Below are 13,551 nucleotides of genomic sequence, written 5' to 3'. Positions count from 1 at the left end.
ATAATAATAAAACTCTTAATCAGAGCACAAATAATAATAAAACTCTTAATCAGAGCAAATATAATATTAAATTAAAAAAATCACTGGCCCCGGCACGGGCTGCGCCTGGTGCTCAGGTTTCTGGCCCTCACTTGCCTGGGGGAAGCCTCATTTGGGGGTAGAGGAACATCCCCAGGTAGAGGAGCATCCCCAGGTGCCTCCCTGGCTGCCTGTCTGCCCTCTAGAGCCACCGCTATGCGGGTGAGCAGGGCCTCTTGGGAAGCAGTCTGGGCCTGAACAGCCATCCACAGGCACCTGACCTCCCCCACTAGTTCTGCCGTGGTGTTCTGCAGCTCACCCAGGCTGGTGATTGTGGCTGCAGAGTTTCCAGCCACATCCTGGAGAGCATCCGGCACTGCTCCAGAGGAGGACAGGCTGTTGTTCAGGCGCCTCAATTCCTCCACAATGTCCCCCATATGGCGGCTTTGCTGGTCCTGCTGCCTGGCCAGCTTTTTGTGAAGCATTCCTGCCACACCCCTTGTTTTGTGGGTCGCCTTCCTGGGGACAGGAGTGGCTGGGGCCCTTGAATAGGGGGAGGACCTTGAGGGGCTGGTGATGAGGGGGATGGGACGGGAGGGACTGGATAAGGTGTTGGAAGACCCTGAGGGGCTGGAGATGCGGTGGCTTTGGGATGGTCCTGCCACCACATGCAAGTCATCTAAAAATAAGAAGACCTCCTGCTCGCTGTGGACCACCTCTTCATGGACCACCACCTCCTCATGGCCGATCTCCTCCTCAAACACCTCATGCGCGGAGGACTGCCCACTCTCCTCCACCAAAGCCTGTTGGCTTCCCAGGGGGTGAGCCACTGAAGCAGGCTGCTCGGGGGATGGTGTGTGACGGCCACTGGCAGCATTAGACGGCCCAGCTCCCTCCTGCACACCTGTGGATGACACAAAACATTCACATGTTGGTGGACCCACACACTTGTCACATGTCCCCCCCCCCCAAACATGCTACACACCAGATAGAAGATAAAACACACTTACCTGTCCTCATGGGCGGCTCACTTGAGTCATGGCCCTCCAGGCCCTCCACCTGCTCCCTCCGAAGGCAGCGGGCAATCACTTCCTCCTCCTCTGTGAGCCTGATCGGACAGGTTGGCCCACCTCCAGTGCCCCTGGCATGTTTTGAAATGATGGCCATCTTATTTCTGACCACACACCGCAGGTCATTCATTTTCTTCACAATGTCCTGGGGGGTCCTCACCTCATGGCCTAAGGCCATGAGGTGAGGACCTGGGCAGCCACTTTTTTTAGGATCTCCTCCTTTTTTTATTTTACTAGTGCTGGCACTATCTGCACCATGGAGCCTGGAATCAAAACGCTTCATGGCTGAGACGATAATGGCCCTCTCAGCATGGCTGTAGTTTTTTTTCCGTTTTTCTTTCGGTCCAGGCATAGCAGCAAAGTGTAATCTCCAAACACCAAAAGAAATCCAATGGAGTCACTTTGCACTAGTTGGGCGGATGTGCTGAGGCTTTTATGCACTGGGCCGGCCCAACTCAACGGAGATGTACGCCTATTGTTTTGCGCATGCGCAGAGGGTGGGGCACGTCCGGTGCATGCTCCGTTCGGTCTGGACATCATTTGCATGGGGTCACGGTTCATTAGAATGCTTCATGCCCACATCTCTCCTACCGTCACTTGCGCCTGCTTACGCCGACACATTTAAGTTAGGCGAGCGCATCGTAGGACGCATGTGGTCCGGGAATATGGTCCGGCTCTCTCCAAGTTAAGCCGGCGGTGCGCATCTGAGATGCGCTACGCCTGACTAAATATGCGCCGATCTACGAGAATATGGGCCTAAGGCAGTAAAACTGATCAAATCACCTGTGCAAAATAATGGTAAGCCTGAAAACATGACCTGTTGGGGCGCCTTGAGGACTGGAGTTGAGAAACGTTGGTCTACACCATGCAGGGCCACTATTAGGGGGGCAGCCCATAAACTTGTAGAGGGCTGGGCATACTGAGGGGCCAGACACCTGGCAGGGCTGGGAGAAGGCAGGGGCAGATGCAGGGGTGCTCTGTGGGTGCACTGGCTTTCTGTATGCATGTGAGTCGGCCGCTGCTGCTGCTCTGTGTCATTGAGCTCACATTAGTCTCTTTGTTGCCACCTCTGGCCACTTTCTGCATGTGCCCTTTTACTGTGTGCTGCCTGTACTGTATTGTGGACTGTACTTGGCTCTCTGTGTCTCAGAGACACGTGGAAACAAGAGATGAGACTACGAAGATCACCTTACAAGAAAGGGCTGTTGTACACGTGAAGGATGTGTGTGTGTGTGTTTATGTGCATGTTTGTGCACATGTGTGATACAGTTGGAAGCATTCACCAATGCAAAGGCCGGGTTTGGAGGGACACTGGGGACAATGGTAGCTGGTATATCTTCGAAATCCTCTTTTGCTGCATACTCGACATCTTTTTTGGCGTCTTCGGCCTGCTTACGTGGGTGGAATGTTGTCCGGGAAGTGGCGCTCATGAAGGCGGCTAACAGCATCAGAGCGAAGGTTTTCTGGGGGGATGTCTTTGATGGTAGATGAGGGACGTGACAACTTCTACGTTGAATTTTAGGAAGTGGAAATGGCAATGGGACCTTGTCTTCTCTGAACTTCAATTGTAGTGTCATCATGGATGGTGGACATCATGTACACATTCCTGGTATCCTTCCACCTCAAGGTCAGCACTTCGTTGCATCTCAAAGTTGCTCTTTTTCCCCTTCACAGTTTTTTTTTTCACTATGGCTTGTGGGAAGCCCTTCCTATTCTTTCTGGAGGTTCTACAGTCCAGGGTTTCTGCGAAGTATAGGTGTTTGAAAAGGGGCAGGCTGGTGTAGGAGTTATCCAGGTATATGTGGTAACATTTCTTCAGCAGTGGGTATGCCAGGTCCCATACAATTTTACCAAAAAAAGGGGGGTTTTTGGGACTTTTTTTTTGTATCCAATAGGGATGGAGGCGTGTGTTTTTCATACGCCTCATTTAAAGTCCCAAGCCTAGTTTTCTTTGTACCATACAATTTTACCAGTTGTGCCCATGTAAGCCGGGCACTCAGGGGGCTGGAGATGGGAATCTCTTCCTTCATATATGCAGAACGCATACAGATATCACGTGGCTCTCTCGCAAAACGTATACAATTTCACTCCATATTTGGCCCATTTGCAAGGAATGTACTGTTTTATTCCTAGCCGGCCTGAAAAGGGTACCAGGGACTCATCTACACATATATGCTGATCGGGGACATAGAGTTTCGAAAATCGTTGGGAATAGAAATGAATGAGTGGGCGAATTTTATATAATTTATTGTAATGGGTGTTGTCGCTGAAATGAATAAAGCACATAATCATCTTGTATCGGGACCTGGACATTATGGAAAAATGAATGGGCATGTGGTGGATGGATTTGGTGGACCAATAGGCATGCCCTTAATTTTTTTTGTAAGCCCCATGCTGAGGCCCATAAACATTTTGAACTCCTCCAGAGTCAAGTCCTTCCACTCAAACGGACGGGCGTATGATGATTGTGGGATGTTTGCAATATACTGCTGGGCATATAAATTGGTCTGGTCCACGATGAATTGTAGTAAAGTGTCGGGCAAAATAAATGAAAACTTTCAACATCATCACAAACATCAATTTCAGTAACATTTTGGCTATTGGCCTGCACACCTAGCTGTGTGGTGAAAGGGGGAATTCTTACTGATTCTCATATGGAAGGCAGCCATGTTGGATTGGCATGACCAGCTGGAAGTTGTATAGTGGCCCTGGTTTGGGGGACGTGGCACTCCAGTGCTGGTAGTTGTGGGGTTTGGAGTTTCTGTGCTGCCATTTGGGCGTGATGCTGCGACAGTGTTGGTACTGGGCCTGGGCATTTTTTGTGGTCTTTCACTGGCGGCAGCACTGGTAGTGGGCCTTTGGTTTTGGGGTCTATAGCTGGTGGCAGTTCTGGTACTGGGCCTTTGTTCTTGGGGTCTATCGTTGGTGGCAGCGCTGGTACTGGGAATTTGATCCTGGGGTATATTGCTGGTTTCTGGTTTCCAGAGCACCGTGCCCTTTTAGGAGGGATCTATTCTTCCTCTGATTCATTTACCAATCCGCTACTTTTGATCGGTTCAAATGCTGAATTTTATTCACAATCGGAATTGGCATTTGAATCTGATGAGAACTCCCCGATGCACTCATCAGTCATGGAGAGGATCTGGAAGGCCACCTCACTGGTATATACTCTTTTGGACATGTTTCTGATTGGCTGTGCGACGGGTGGCAGGTGACAGTCACTGATGGACTGTGTGACAGGTGACTGGTGACGATCACTGATGGCAGTCACTTTATGGGACTGATAGGTGACAGATGAGAGTCACGAATGGGTCACTGATGACAGAGTCACTGATGATGGTCACTGATGGGTGACAGGAGCACCGCTGATGGCAGTCTCTAACAATGACAGGTGCACTTTATGGGCACTGATGGGTGACAGGTGCACTTTTTGGGCAGTGATGGGTGACCGGTGCACTTTTATAAGCACTGATGGGCACTTATGTAGTGACTGTTGGGTGATGGCTGCAATGGGGGGGGGAGCGCGATGTTACAGGTTCTCTTTACTGTGTGGTGTTTGTGCAGACACTGACACTACACAGATCGGAACTGGAAATGGTGTGTAAGGAGAGGAGAGCCGGTAACAGCTAGTAACCAGTCTGTGTTTACATTTAGTGATCGGCTGTGAATGGATCACAGTCGATCATGTGGTAAGCAACCACCAGCCATTGGTTGTTTACCTTTGTCGGTGACGAGCAGTGTTCCTGGGAACATGTCGCCACCGACATGACTGTGCTGCGCGCTCCCGATCGCGCACACACGCAGACTTAGGCGGGGAATACCATTTGTGATCGGCCGTGATGTAAATAACGGCCTATCACGTGGTAAACAGCCATGCCTAATGGCTGTTCACCCCTGTCGATGACGCACTGTGTCTCAGGGGCATGCCACCACCGACAGTGATGGGCTGCGCACGATCGTGAATGGGCTGATGTCAAATGACGTCCGTCCAGAACGAGAACCGCACTGCTCCACTGTCATATGACGGTAGGCGGGCGGCAACATAAAGCTTGCATTTCGGTAAGCTTGAAATCTATGTGGTGGAGGTGCACAAGCCTGCTTTGGTGTTATATAAGACCACCCTGGTTTACTCTCTGGTGGTTTAAGGACTGATTCAAGTTATATGGTGTTTCATATACACTTACCTTTCACTTATGGACTTTTTTGGTATTTTTCATACATTCAAATTTTTTCATATATTCAAATTTTTTTCATATATTCAAATTGTTTTGATTTTCACATATTTGTTATCGCACAGCTTTATTACTTTTTTTTTTTATTGGTGTGTATCTCACTTTCTAGCTGCTGCTTATTGTTAGATGATTTTGTTGATTAATTTATGTTCGCATGTTTTTTAATTTTTTTTACTACCAATTGACACCATGAAACTACATGATTAATGCACGTGATGTAGGTGAAATACACAAGGTACAGGTAGGAAGACTTTTAATGCCTTTAAAACCATAATATGCAAAGATTGTTTGCCTTGTTTGAAAGCAATTCTGTAACACTGGAACATCTCTTTCTTAAACAGCAATCCCAAACCTTCGAAATATCGATGGAGAAATCATTCCAGAAGTAAAGCCAGCGGTGGATCATGGTGAATTAGCCAGTTCATATGAACAAAAATTAATAGAGGTAATTCAGCGTATTTAACTTGGTTTCAATGTAAAATGCTGATATATACTGTATGTGTTCTATACGCACACACTTTTTTATACTGCACTTAATAGCAATCTTGGCTGATATGGCGATAGATTCCCTAGGCTTATTTAGGTGCATTTAGAATAGCGGCAGTTTCAGATCTTGTCACATTTGCACTCTGAGGCCCCGTACACACGACAGAGTTTCTCGGCAGAATTCACCGAGAAACTCTGTCAAAACCCGGATTCTGCCGAGAAACTTCTGTCGTCTGTACAGTTTTGGCTCGATGGAGCCGCCGAGGAGCTCGACGAGAAAATAGAGAACATGTTCTCTATTTTCTCGTTGTTCTATGGGAGAAGGCGGCCCGCCGAGCTCCTTGGCGGCTTCATCCCAGAACTCGACGAGGAACTCGACGTGCTTGGCACGTCGAGTTCCTCGGCCGTGTGTACGGGGCCTCAGTCTTACCCACAGAAACATTCCAGCGGGTTGACCAACAACCAACGCATTAACAGAATGAGTATGTGATTGGTTAATTCCACAATTAACTTTTTACAAACAGGGACCCAGATTCAGGTAGATTTGCCCATTAGTTGCACATGTGAAGAGCAGCTGATTTGCTCTGCGCTGGGGCAAATTGGAAAGATTGCCACCTGATTCAGGATTCCTTTTGTCTGCTAACTTGCTCCTTTGTAAGGCAAAAATCAGGGCGTAAGGCATCGCAAGTGAAAGTGGGTGTGCCCTATGCAAATGATATTTTTTCCACTCAGCAGTGGTTTGCGCCTATTTTCAGGGCAAATTTTGCCCACCTGCTTGCACTGAGCAAATAAATAGGGGCAGACCTGCGCAGGTCCTGTGCAAAATTACATCCTGCTTGTTCCACCCCCCCCTGAGCAAGGTAATTTTGCCCTTTGCTGCGAGATGGCACCTCCCAGCCAAAAAAAAAAGAGGAAGGCTAATTTTGTGGCAGCGGAGATGGAGATCATGCTGGAGGCACTGACACGCCATACTGCTGTTCTGTATGGCGCTGAACGCCAAAATACTACCGTAGCCCAAAGGAGGGCAACATTTGAGGCGATAACCTTAGACATCAATGCCCTGGGCTTTAAGGACCGGACTTGGATGGACATCCAGAAAAAGTACACGGACATGCGGCGTCGAGTCCGGGACAAAATTGTCCACATTAAAAAGCATAGCAGGGGCACCGGAGGAGGACCAGCCTGTTCTGTGCAACTCAATCCGGAGGAGGAGGTCATCTCTCAGAGTCTAGCGCTGGAGCAGGTGGAGGGACTGCCAGGCTATGACTCCACTGTTGGGGACTTGGGGACTGGTAAGTTTTTTTTTTCTCATATTAGCTGTGTATCATGGGAGGGGGTAGAAGGGAACATGTAACAAGTTTTTGTTTCTCATATCTGCTGTGTATCATGGGAGGGGGTAGAAGGGAACATATGAGGGGGTAGAAGGGAAGATGTAACAAGTTTTTGTTTCTCATATTCGCTGTGTATCATGGGAGGGGGTAGAAGTGAACATATGAGGGGGTAGAAGGGAACATGTAACAAGTTTTTGTTTCTCATATCTGCTGTGTATCATGGGAGGGGGGTAGAAGGGAACATATGATAAGTGTGTTGCTCCAGCAACATTTTTGTTTTGTGTCATCCACAGATGTTGATGATGAGGCTGGGCCGTCTTCGGCTGTAGGGCGACCCACGCCATCCCCAGAACATCATGGGGTGCAGTCAGGCCCTCTGCAGATCCTGGGCATGTTGGTGGAGGAGGATATCGGCCAGAGTCCATCTAGGGAGGAGGACGTGGTGGAGGAGGCCGTTATCCTCAATCTGGAGGAAGCAGTGTCCCTCCAGGAGGATCCCACCATCCCTGACCGACCCACCACCCCCCCCGACCATAACATCATCCCCCTCCAGGGCAAGCCCCTCCAGTGTCCCTCCCTCCAGTGTCCCTCCCTCCAGTGTCCCCCCTCCAGTGTCCCCCCCTCCTGTGTGACCCCCTCCCCTTCTGCTCCCTCAGTTCGTGCCCCAGCCTCTCCTCCAAGGAAGGCTCTTTCTACTAGGGGTGTACCCTCCAGCCTCCGTGAGGGTCTGCAGGAGGAGCAGGCCCGGCAGACCCACCATATAGGGGAGATGGTGGGAGACCTGAGGCGGGTGGCGGACAGCCTGGCATCCTCCTCCTCCTCTGTCCAGCAGGCCCTCACCCACCATGCTGACCGGGGGGACCGACAGAATGAGACCCTGGAGGATGTTAGTGGTAACTGCGCAGCCATTGTGACCTGTCTGGTTGAACAGCAGGATGCCACTGCATTATTAACTTCGGAGGTGAGCAGGTTGGCAGGTGCGGTGGAGGCCAACACTGCTGCTGTGCGGGAGGAGGGGAGACTTACCCGACGGCAGTTGAGGCTCACCACCACATGGCAGATGAGGATGTTGGGACAGACCAACACCGTCCTCAACCGCCTGGCCAACGCCATGGAGGGCTTGCAGGCACCACCTGCCAGGAGAGATGAAGTAGGGGTTGATGCTCCCCCGCCCCTCCATCCCCACCCCATGCTCCACCACGGTGTCTGAGGAGCCAGAGCCGGGGCACCCTTGGGCCAAGGATGTCCAAAAGAAAAAAATAATTTATGACCATTTTTTTTTTTTGGTGGCTCAGATTATGAGCTTGTTTTTTTGGTTATGCTCAGATTTTGAGTTTTTTTTTTTTATTGATGCTCAGATTATGAGCTTTTTTTTATTTTGTAGCTGCCCCTGGCATGTTGGCACACAGATGTGAGATCCAGAAAGTGTGGGTGCTCTGCTTGTTCAGCTCGTCCGTCTTGGTGCTGCTGTAGTTGCTCTCCAGCTGACCTGTGGCCATCTGTTGCTAACTTGCCCCTGCTTTTATAAAGTGCAAATTTGCCCCGGCCAAACAGCTTGCGCGCTTTGGGAGCAAAATGCTCCTCACACGCGCAAGTTTATGAATCAGTGGCAGTTCCTCATTTGCATATTTGCCCAGGGAAAACCATGAGAGCGCAAGTTGCTCCCTGAGCAAAATTGACCCTTAATTGCGTCGGGGCAGAGAAATTGCCTCCGTGCAAAAATGGCACATTTCAGGCTTAGCTTGCTTTCTGGGTCACCCGCAAATTTGCCTGGGAGCAAATCCGTACTTGCGCGGCGCAAATCACACTTGCTCCCGCGCAAGTCGTACCTGAATCTGGGCCAGGGTTTTTTCTCAATTTTTTTTTTAATAAAATGTTAATTTTCAAAAATGTTAAATATTTCAGAAATGACTAAAGCAAAGATGAAAGATATCAATAGCTAAAAAAGCATAACATCACAAAAACATTAACGCTTGTCGACCAGTCACCGTCATTATACTGTGGCAGGTCGGCTCGTTCCCACAAATTGCCTTAGCCTAATGTGAGTTCCATTAACAGCTGTAGCAGGCGAGCCCGCTTCATAGCGGGGGAGCTGATGAGCGATATCCACTGGCCACCCACGATTGCTCCACAGAGAGCCAGAACTGGGATCTGTCAATGTAAACAAACAGATCACCGTTCTGACAGGGAAATACAGATTTATTATCTGTTCCTAGTGATTAGGAACAGCAATCTCTCTGTACTCCTAGTCAGTCCCCTCCCCCACAGTTAGAAACAACTCCCAGGGAACACATTTAACCCCTTGATCGCCCCCTGGTGTTAACCCCTCCCTGTCAGTGTCATTTATACAAGTAATCAGTGCATTTTTATAGCACTGATTGGTGTATAAATGTCACTGGTCCCAAAAAAGTGTCAAAAGTTTCTGATCTGTCCGCCTCAATGTCGCAGTCCCGCTAAAAATCGCTGATTACCACCATTACTAGTAAAGAAAACTCATAATAAACATAAATCTATACCCTATTTTGTAGATGCTAAAACTTTTGCGTAAACCAATCAATATGCGCTTTTTGCAATTTTGTTTACCAAAAATCTGTAGAAGAATACATATTGAACTAAACGGATGAAGATTTTTTTTTTAATACATTTTTTTTCAAAATTGCCAGTCTTTTTATTTTTGTTTATACCAAAAAAAAAAATTGTTTGGGTACATCGTCGCTCAACCACGCAATTGTCATTTAAAGCGACACCGTGCAGTATCACAAAAAATGGCCTGGTTATTGGAAAATCTTCCAGGGGTGAAGTGGTGCGCCAACATACAACATACATTGAATCCTTAACTTCCATGTATTTGTATAAACAAAAAACAAAAACTGTGGATGAAATTCGCCCCACATACAGAGTAGAACCAATTTTTCAACAAATATTGTGGTTTTAAAGTACATTTTTTGCATTCCTTGCATTAAGGTGAAAAATGTTTAGGGATCAACTGATCCCACCTCACCCTCCTTTTACTTACCTAAGCCCTCATTCGATCCAATGCCGTGCAGCTCTTCTCTTTCCTCACATCCGGGTCTCACTGGCTTTGCTGAGGAACCAGGACCCAATGCTGTCAATAAAAGCCAGTGACCAGGGAGCGGGGCCACAGCAGCGGGGCTCGGGAGGGAGCATGCACAAGTGCCCCCATGGGAAGCAGCTTACTGTGGGGGCACTGAACAGAGAGTAGGGGCAAGGAACGCTGGCAGGGGACCCGAGAAGAGGAGGTTTGGGCCACTATGTGCAATTCCATTGCACAAAGCAGGTAGGTATAGACGTGTTTGTTATTTTTTTATTTACCTGTACAATCTCTTTAAGTATACATATGTGCAAAGGACCACAAAGAGATAACAAAGATGAGCAGACGGTAACTAGCACAACACTAACTAGTTGCTCTCTTGGAAAATAAAGGAAATAAATGTGAATCAGGCTCAATGGGCCAAGTGATTTCTAGGATTTTTAACCTAACCAAATAATTTGTGAGATTGGCTTTAGCATACCATTCCGTATATTGGAATGTCTTCATAAGAAGGGATATATCTGAGGATGAAAACTAATATATCCATAAATAGCTTCCATCTGGTAAAAAAGCGTTTAGTAGGTCTGAAGTTTTGGACTATAGTGTCTAACTTTTCAACATACAGCAAAGATTTCAACTCCTTTTTTTTATTGCTGTAACTGATGGGGTGGAAAGTGAGGTCCAGGCTTTAAAGGATAAGTTCCCTCAAAATTCCATCTCCCCAATGTACCAATATACCATTAATGTACTTTTTTTGCAGAAATAAAAAAAAAGCTTTCTAATTATCTTACACAACCCTTACCTCTATGTTCAGCTGGCTTTATAAAAACTACTTCTTGCACAGACCTTGGAATGTGGCACAGGAAGGAATTTACCAGCTGACCTCATTAGCACACATCCTCAATTTGCCATGCCCACTTCCAGCAGATCGCTACGACCCCTCATCAGGTGCACATTTTCCAAATCCAGTGAATGAATACTGTTCTCACTAACTACACAGCCATAGATCATTCATTTGGCAGAGTGTGCAGGAGCTGAGTGATTACATAACAGCCCTTGTGGATAAAGTTGTAATATCAAAAACAGGAGGAGTGTGTCCTAGGTTCTGTAAACCTCACTATACAATCTGTTTGTATGATCTCCTTTACATCTACCATTAACTATGTATTACATGGCTCTGCCTGATTGGATACAGAGTGATTGGATAGATGTGTCCTCCTATTTATTTCATTTTGGTGAATCTAAATGGGATCATACAAATATTGTACAATCAGATTATATAATGTATGGCCACCTTTATACACCTAAAATTTAAGTGTACGTAAACCCTCCCATATAACCAAGTAAATATGTATAAGTAAATAGCCTTATGCCCCTTACACACAAGCAGAATTTCTGCCAACAAAAGTCTGATGTGAGCTTTTCAGCGGAAATTCCGACCGTGTGTATGCTCCCTTTTGCTGGCAGAATTTCGGCCAGCAATAGTTTGAGAGCAGGTTCTCAATTTTTCAGACGGAAAACATTCCTATCGGAAAATCCATTCGTCTGTATGGAATTCCGACAGAAAAAAAAAACACGCATGCTTGTAAAAAATTCGATGCATGCTCGGAAGCATTGAACTTCTTTTTTTTCTCGCCTCATCGTAGTGTTGTACGTCACTGTGTTCTTAACACTTGAAAGTTCAGAGAACTTTTGTGTGACCGTGTATATGCTAGCCAAGCTTGAGCGGAATCCCGTAGGAAAAAACATTCAACTTTTTTCCTAGGTAAATTCCGCTCGTCTGTACAGGGCATAAGATGATATACAGAGATCAAACAAATCTCCCTACCAGGGATGTGCGGTGAGGTCAGTGGCTGGAGAGGCACTGGCTAGTATCAGAGCCAGATACACACAGGTTACATACACCGTGAACGTTAGAGCGATAGCAATAATTCTAGCACTAGACCTTACTGTAACTCTAAACATGTAACTTGTAAAAAAAAAAGTCTCCTATGCAGATTTATAAGTACTGAAGTTTGGCGCCATTCCACAAGTGTGCGCAATTTTAAAATCTGACATGTTGAGTATCTATTTACTCGGTGTAACATCATCTTTCACATTATACAACAAAATTGAACTAACGTTAGTGTTGTTTTTTTATTTTTTTATTTATCAAACAGTTTGTTCCAAAAAAAATAAATAAAACACGTCTAAAAAAATTGCTGCGCAAAATACTGTGTGACATAATAAGTTGCAACTACCACCATGTTATTCCCTAGGGTCTCTGATAAAACACTATATATAATGTTTGGAGGTTCTGAGTAATTTTCCAGAAATTAAAAAAACATGTAGGAGAGTAGTGTCAGAATTCGAGGATCCAGCCTGGGTGGCAAGGGGTTAATTACCATAATAAAACATATATATGATTTAGCTTGGATATAACAGTACCTTTTCAGCAGGCAACAGATTCTCATTCTCCCTCTTAACAGGGTGAGAAAAACATGGGATTGTGGGTGTGACAGACTCAGTATACAGAGGTTCTTACAGGGGACTGAATGCTAGCCTCCTGTCTTGCGTTAATGGGCCCTGTCATTTGGGGAAACTCTTTGTGAGCTGTATGCCTGGGGACCCCTGAGATGGTGTGACTTTGGATTCAGGTCCATGTCCCCCCAAGACACACAGACTCTGCAGGGGCGTCCCTAGGGGGGGGCAGAGGGGGCCCTGACCCCCCCAACATCATGCTGTGCCCCACCATGTGCCCCCCCAAAAAAAAAAAAAATATTTTTTTATTTTTTTTGCAATATTTGTATTTTGCTCCCCGAGAGGGAGAGCGTCCCCAGTCAGCTCTGCGGGGGATTCCTCCCCCTCCCTCTGCTCGCAATCACTGCATAATGTGAGCGCTCACACAACCAGATATTCTAGCCTGGACCGTGTTTAAGTGTGTGCACTGCAGACTGCAGTACACTGTAATCACTGAACTACATTATCTCCATCCCTTCTCTCTCCCCCCCATCTGTCTCCCTCCCCCTCTCCTGTTCTTTCAAAACATTCACAATTTACTTTCACTTTCAGTTAGGCAGATAATATACGGTTCAAAATTTCTTTCCTGCATCCACAGATTGCAGGAAAGAAACTTGCATGATTCCCCCATCAACAGACAGTGGTGACAGGGGAATATCCCTCCTGACAGCAATTGTATTCTCCCGACAAACAGTGATTATCACCAGTGGCTATACAGCAACCACTAGTGATAATTATAAGAGAATCTGCTCATTAATGGTTCAAATCTCAGCCAGTTTCTGCTGAACCAGCTGAGATTTAAACTGTCTATGGCTGGTCTTAGCTCTTAGGCAGCCCATACATTGATTAGCACTGTGGAGTGT

General features: G+C 46.8%; 1 protein-coding gene across 1 annotated transcript in view; it reads left to right on the top strand.

The window, feature by feature from the left end:
• SNX29 (sorting nexin 29) overlaps positions 1 to 13,551 on the top strand; it is a 1,289,390-nt gene that overhangs the window by 759,532 nt on the left and 516,307 nt on the right. The window contains exon 11 of the mRNA XM_040358531.1: positions 5,662 to 5,765. Within this exon, the coding sequence (XP_040214465.1) occupies positions 5,662 to 5,765 (104 nt within the window). The remainder of the gene's footprint in view (positions 1 to 5,661; positions 5,766 to 13,551) is intronic.

Source organism: Rana temporaria, chromosome 6, assembly GCF_905171775.1.
Source record: "Rana temporaria chromosome 6, aRanTem1.1, whole genome shotgun sequence".
Lineage (NCBI taxonomy): Eukaryota > Metazoa > Chordata > Amphibia > Anura > Ranidae > Rana > Rana temporaria.
Note: the sequence above shows the minus strand (reverse complement) of the source record. Positions and strands in the feature narration are given on the sequence as shown.